General features: G+C 33.2%; 1 protein-coding gene across 2 annotated transcripts in view; it reads left to right on the top strand.

Moving 5' to 3' along the window:
- The window catches only part of LOC106880618 (3-hydroxy-3-methylglutaryl-coenzyme A reductase), a 101,124-nt gene that overhangs the window by 67,840 nt on the left and 25,753 nt on the right, over positions 1 to 7,531 (top strand). For both annotated transcript variants that reach the window (XM_014930640.2, XM_052973242.1), the window contains exons 6-9: positions 1,724 to 1,829; positions 3,106 to 3,212; positions 4,956 to 5,072; positions 6,004 to 6,158. In XM_014930640.2, coding sequence (XP_014786126.1) covers positions 1,724 to 1,829; positions 3,106 to 3,212; positions 4,956 to 5,072; positions 6,004 to 6,158 — 485 coding nt within the window. The remainder of the gene's footprint in view (positions 1 to 1,723; positions 1,830 to 3,105; positions 3,213 to 4,955; positions 5,073 to 6,003; positions 6,159 to 7,531) is intronic.

A 7,531-nucleotide genomic window follows, 5' to 3' on the forward strand; every position in this document is an offset into this window, starting at 1 on the left:
TACAGTATCGAAATGTGATTGTTTCAGTTAGTGGAATAGTTTCATTTTTAAAGTGAAAGTATTTGACATGAGTGTTTTTGTTTCACTTCTGACACGTAATAGTGGAGGAAATATTATGTTGCCGTGTGCTCGAACTCTGCAAGAAGTTAAACATTTTTTTGACTAAAACACAACTGGAACCCTAAGTAAGGCATGTGTAAAATTTGAATGAAATTGGTTGCGTAGTTCTCGAGTTTTAGGGATTCACACAGACAGACAGACAGACAGACAGACAGACACACATTCTCATTTTTATATATATAGATATATACTGTCTGTTGCCTTTGTGATTGATTGTCAAGTCACACTCTTTTATAAAGATCTTCCCGCCAAAATATAACCTGAAGTGTTTTAGATAATAATGATAATAATAATGCATTTGAAATTTATTTTCATGTTTGTAAAACACCAATACACTCCATGCTTACAAAGGTTATTTATAAAATGATGTTGCATTCAAAAAGCTATAATTTAGTATTAAAATTGACAGTTTTACTGTGTTCCAAATTTACTTTCTTGTCTGTAAAATACCAACATATTTAATGCTTACTAAATTTGTTAATAATAATAGTAATAATTCTTTCTTCTATAGGCACAAGGCCTGAAATGTTGGGGAAGGGGGCTAGTCAATTACACCTATCCCAGTGTTTAAGTGGTACTTATTTTATCCATCCTGAAAGGCTGAAAGGTAGAGTTGGCCTTGATAACATTTGAACACTCAGAACATAGAGTCAGAAGAAATGCTACTAAGCATTTTGTCTGGAGTAGTAATGATTCTGCTACATGATTGCCTTCAATAATAATAACGAGTACCATTACCATGTCCACTTCCCATGCTGGGTTGGGTTGAATGGGTTGTCACAGGTCAAGTCATCTTCTGTTGATAGCTGCTGCCTTGGTATCCTGATGCACATATGTATCATTTCGTTTAATTTCTGTAGCTGGATGCCAATCATAATGTACTGGGTGTGTGGGCTATTTTTTTTGTACCAACACAAGAGAGGTTGAATAAAAGGATGTCAGAACCCAATGCATTGTCTGCTCGTTTGCCAACCACATTGCAGAGTGTAATGGGCACATTTTGTGGTGCCAGCTCTAGAGATTGTTTCACTCACTTAGGCAGAAAATCAAACTGCATTTCATCAAGAATAACTCTATATTTGATCAATCTGTGTTACAACTCTCTCCTGACCTTCAAAGGTTGGTCCAGCAATTTGATTTCTCTATAATGCCTTCTCTTTTGTACATCTACTTCGCCTTTGTAGCAGTTCGCAATGCTACTGCTACACCAGTCATTAAATATGACTTCTTCCTGTATTGACTATCAGATATGACTATCGCATGTCCTACATTGTCAGATATTTTGAGCATCTCTGACTATTCCTGATGGGCCAGCAGCTTTTTCTATCTTTGTGTCTCTATCAACCACACTAATGTCAACTTGAATTGCTGAAACATAGACAAACCTCCAGTAAAAGAGATACAAGAAAATTACAAAGAGGTTAGTTGAGCAATAACAAAGAATGGTGACTGGGAAGAGTGGGGTTGGAGGTTGACTGATGACTGGGAAAGATGGAAGAAAGAGTTGTACTTCTTGCTAGATGTCTATGGCCTTCCTTGATTATGGATTTTGATTGATTTTTGCACCAACACATCTTTTACATGAAATCTGTTTTTCTTTCAGTATGAAGTCCAGGACAATATTGCACAAGGTATGTCCAAGCTTGGCCCAGCTATCACTCTAGATGCTATCGTACAAACACTAGTATTTGGTGTGGGCACACTATCTGGTAAGTTACGTTATTTGTGTAATAATAGCCCTTTTTCTGATTAACTGATGATTTCTGTTATTCAATTTAAGAATTAGATTTTGTTAACAGTTAAATATAAAATCAACAAAACTGAATTTAAAATGTTTCATATATTGATTTGCAGTTTCTCAAATCACATAACTATAACCCATCTTCTGTCTCAGATATTCTATGTAACTGTGTACCCCACTATCTCTCCCTCCCTCCCTATCTCCCCCCCTCTCTTTCCTCTGATGTACCTAACTCTCTTTCTTACTGTTTATATTGTGATTTGCACCCAAGACTACTTCATTAACTCTTTAAAATTCAGCTCTCTCTGTCAAATGTAATGCTTATTTATTCACATTGTTTTGAATTAATCATGCATTATCCTGTAGCCTTGAGATTTTGATGATGTAATTGTCTATTTTTGAAATGACGTTGTAGAGTGGGTGTTAGAGACTGGATCTGGCTGGTTTGAACATAAAACAGGTGGAATATTTAGTCCAGTTAAGGCTGGTTTTACTAGTAAAGGGTTAAACACTTTGCCAAAACTTTTTCCACAGAATTGTATTCTTTTAAAAATACCTTTGCTACTATCAATCTAATAATCTCAGAAAACAACATCTAACTGAATATCATATAGGTATCACCAGACTTGAGAAAAGAGCCTGCAGGATCTGTGGTCTTCATTTCCTGTCATAAAAAAAAAGTAACTGTTCCATATTTTAGAATCTTCACAGATTATCGTATTTCCCACTTTAACCCCCACTACAAGTGCTTGAGATGTTATATATGCAATTTTTCCCTTTGTTCATTTCTTGAGAGAGTTTAACCTTGGAAACATAGTTGTTACACTTGACCACATGTATGTTGTATCTTCTCCACAAGACACTTAGAATATGACAGTCACAATTGATTCCAGTTTTATCTTTACCTCATTTCATTCTCCAGCAGTTTAACTCTTGTTTATAAATTATTGATAGTTCCGGCCTTCTGTTTATGACACTATAGTGGTGTTGGGATTAATAATTTAGATAGAATTCAGTGGATATTAACTTTTGATACATGAATGTTAAGATACTTACTAAACGGTGTTCTTTGTGAAAGCATGTCTGGGTTGACATGATTCAGTTGACTGAAGGAAATATAAATTTGCTTGGTAATAGGTAAGAGTTGGTGACAAATCTGTCTTAAAATCAAATTTTTGTACCTGACACTTGGTATCATATTTTTCTTTTATATTGACCTTTTATTTTGATAAATTTTATTTCAGGCTGGAAACAATTAGAAACTATCAGCTACTTTGCTTGTCTTTCTGTATTAGCCAACTATTTAGCACTTATGACCTTCTATCCTGCTTGTTTGGCTTTAATGCTTGAGGTAAGTTTTATAAGTGAGCTTTCTCAAGTAATGTATCTGTGAATTTAATGATTGTTGTACTTGTCCAAGTTGTATTGGTTTTCTGGAATAATTTTGAGTATTTTATCAATGTGATGTATAATAAATGAAATGATTCCAACAGTAATTTGGAAGTTATATAAGCAATGCAAGTCAAATCAGTATATGTCTACTGATAGAAGATTTGATTAAGATATAAATCATTAATGTTAAAGTGATGCTCTTAAGAAAGGTATGAGCATCACATTTCACATTTCTCTTTCTCTTGAGATATAGGACCTTTGTACCTATTCAAAAATAAACCAGTTGGTGTTTCAGACTCAAAAGAAGACAAGCACAAACAACACAAGGGGTGTATAACAAAGATTCAAGTGTTATTGTATGGCCATAAAATCTCTCTAATAAAGGCAAATTTATGATTAATTGTCTGAAAGTGATATCATATATAGAGTAACTACTTTTGTTTGATGTACTTATTGAAGAACAACTGCAAAAAATTTTTTGAATATATTGAAGATGAACAAGGAAAATTGTAAATTTAAGGAAAAAGTTGAATGAGAAAGTTTGAAAGTGAATGCTACTTAGGCCATCTTCAATTGTCAGAAATTACTCATTTTAAAAATATGATTTTAAATTATTCAAAATGGAATATCATTCATCAACTATTAAAAATTGATTTTTTATGTATTAAGTATGCAAGATTAGTGTTTTCCATTTTCTTAAATTTCATGTCTTGACTTTACATAATATCACTATTATGCATTAATTACTGATAGAATCGTTAGCGTGTCAGACAAATGCTTAGTAACATTTCTTTCTGATTTATGTTCTGAGTTCAAATTCTACTCAGATCAACTTTGCCTTTCATCCTTTCAGGGACAAATGAAACAAGTACAAGTTGTGTAATAGGATCAATGTAATCACCTAACCCCTCCCCTCAAAAATTTCAGGCTTTTTACATATGATAGAAAGAATTATTATTATTAATAAGGTGGCAAGCTGGCAGAATCGTTAGCACGCTGGGAAAATTGCTTAGCAGCATTTAGTCCATCTTTATGTTCTGAGTTTAAATTCCACTGAGGTCGACTTCGCCTTTCATCATTTCGGGGTTGATAAAGTACCAGTGAAATACTGGGGTTGATGTAATTGACTAGTCCCTTCCCACCAAATTTCAGGCCTTGTACCTTTAGTAGAAAGTATTATTACTATTATTATTAAGGCAATGAGCTGGTAGAATCATTAGCATACTGGGTGAAAAACTTAGTGGTATTTCACCAGTCACTATGTTCTAAGTTCAAACTTCACTGAGGTTGACTTTGCCTTTCATCCTTTTGGGGTCGATAAAATAAGTACCAGTGGAACACTGGGGTTGATGTAATCAACTAGTCTCCTCCCAACAAATTTCAGGCTGTGTGCCTTTAGTAGAGAGGATTATCATCATCATCATCATGTGATGTTGTAGATTGAAGATATTGTGTGTTTGTGTATGCTGGGGATATGTACTGTCTGTCAAATCATAACAAAGACCTCAGACAGTATTTTATGCAGTTCGAAGTAAAGCTGGTTTTTGCAATACACTAAGACTGTAGGGTATTCCTAAAGTGTCTGTATGTTTCTTCAGGTTGGATGGCATTGATCCTATTATTATTTTTATTTATTTATTTTTTAAACAATTTAGTGTGGTAAATTATTTAGAAAAAAATTTTCCCTCTCTTCTGTATGTAGCTTTGTCATGGTGTAATCCACGAGCAGCCAGTGTCAAAACTTCAATTTATAATGAACAAAGATGGGGATGAAGAACAAAAGTCAAATCCTGTTATACAAGTGGTCAAAATCATTATGGTAAGATGTTTTTAGTTACTTTTATTTCCTGAGAGTGTTGAATCTATTCTTAGAATATAAAACTCATCTTAATGTTACCCATCTAATTTTTGTTGTTCAATCTCAGCTTAACCTTCATGCCAAAACATTGCTTGTGTAATAAATATTGACAGCAGATAGAGGTATATGCATTAACAGTGTCTGCATGTAAATATTTGAATGTTCAGAAACATTCAGCCTATGCTGGTGAAGTAAATGTAAAATAAGAAACATTTTCAGGAACTAGCTTTGAAATTTTGTTTGTCATTTATTAATATTGACTGTAATGATGAGTAAAATTTTATTATTATTATTATTATTACTATTATTATTATTATCATCATCATCATCATCATCATCATCATCATCATCATCATCATCACCATCACCATCATCATCATCATCATCATCATCATCATTATTATTATTATTAAGGTGACGAGCTGGCAAAATCGTTGGCACGCTGGGCGAAATGCTTAGCAGTATTTCGTTTACTGCTATATTCTGAGTTCAAGTTCCACCGAGGTTGACTTTGCCTTTCATCCTTTTGGGGTTGATAAATTAAGTACCACTTATGTACAGGGGTCGATCTAATCTACTGGCCACCTCCCCCAAAATTTCAAGCTTTGTGCCTATAGTAGAAAGGATTATTATTATTATTACTATTAAGGCAGCGAGCTGGCAGAATCATTAGCATGCCGGGTGAAATGCTTAGCTGTATTTTGTCTGCTACTATATTCTGAGTTCAAATTCCACCAAGGTTGGTTTTGCCTTTCATCCTTTCAGAGTTGATAAAGTAAGTACCAGTTGAATACTGGGATCAATGTAATCAACACATCCCCTCCCCCAAAATGGCTGCCCTTGTGGCAAAATCTGAAACCATTCTTTTTATTTTTTTTATTTTTTATTACAGTCTACTGGTTTGGTTTTTGTACATGTCTACAGCCGATGGATTACTGATAGTGTAAAAGGTGCAGATACAATGTTGTATCAAAATATCATTTCTACATCAGATATGAATCAGAAAATCCAGCCAGAGATATCTTTCTGGCAGTTTTATTTAGGCAGGTTTGTTCTGATATGAGTTTATATTTTTAAATGGTGTTTTATCAGATTTTTATATTTGAACAAAATATACGTAGAATTGTATTATCTCTGCTGTTAAAAGGGTTTATCAACTTTATCATTTTCCCCATTTCATTTCTACCTTCTAACATGTTTTACAATGCAAACAATGAGATGTTGATATAAAACTACATGTAGTTCATATTAGATTGCATAAAAGGTTCTCTGATTGATAAGCCTTCAGTCACCAACATACTATAACCACTTGTGCCACTGATTGACTGCAATCTCTTAATTCTTCTACTGTTATTTCAATGGTCTATACTCTTCTGAATTTACTAAATGTGTGACTCAAACCCATTCAATATCTCTGCTCTGTCATCTCCACTGTCCAGATTCTATATATTTCCCCATTATGAAATCAAACTTGTGGAATGCTTCCTTTTCATTTTAATGTGCAGAAATTCAAGTTGAACATCAACCACATTAACCCCAACACCTCCACTGCTCTGAGAGGACATGCCCCATCTTTCTTAGACTAACTAATAAAAATATAAATAATATGATGCAACTGAAACTGCTGACGTATGATGTTATTCTTGACAAATATTTTTAAAATTCTCACTTACCCACTACACTTAACTAAAAATGAATATCACAGCTTACTGGTGTAACTTGTGGGATCATTACAAACTTCATGAGTGTTTTATTCACAGACCAAACCTGTATTTTCTTATTAAAGGAGATGGGGATATTGTTAACTTTTAAGTCTGTAAAAGCTTGGAGAAGTTCCAGCAAACTTCATTTGCTTAACAAGGAACTACTCAGAGGCAGAAGATGAAGCCATGAACTTGTAAAAAATTTGATTGAAACTAGGATTCCTTTGTCCAGATGTACTTCTCACTCCATAATTTAAAATGAATAATCCCCATATTAGCTGCTCATTAACTTATTAATTGAATCACAAGAAGTAAAAATATTAGTTTTTCTGAAGGCTATCACTTGAAATTTGTTGGAACTTTAGATTTTAACTCACTCATCTAGCAAATACTTTCATTTGAGTATTTGTATTTTTAATAGAAACTTTTAGGACTTCATGTTTCCATTATGAGTGGTGGGTTTACTGATTACTACTAGTTTTGATTTTTTGACATCAGAATATTTAGTTCAGAAGTTTCAAATCTTAACTTTCATCATAATTTCTATTACTAGAAATCTATTTTACTGTCCTTATACTAAGCAGTTCTCCTAATGAAAACATCTTGTTAGTTATCTTCTCTAATGATTCTTAACCCATCACTGATGAATTGTTACAATATTTAGATGAGAATCTCACCTATATATATATATATATATATATATATATATATATATAT

Source organism: Octopus bimaculoides, chromosome 15, assembly GCF_001194135.2.
Source record: "Octopus bimaculoides isolate UCB-OBI-ISO-001 chromosome 15, ASM119413v2, whole genome shotgun sequence".
In the NCBI taxonomy this organism is placed as follows: domain Eukaryota; kingdom Metazoa; phylum Mollusca; class Cephalopoda; order Octopoda; family Octopodidae; genus Octopus; species Octopus bimaculoides.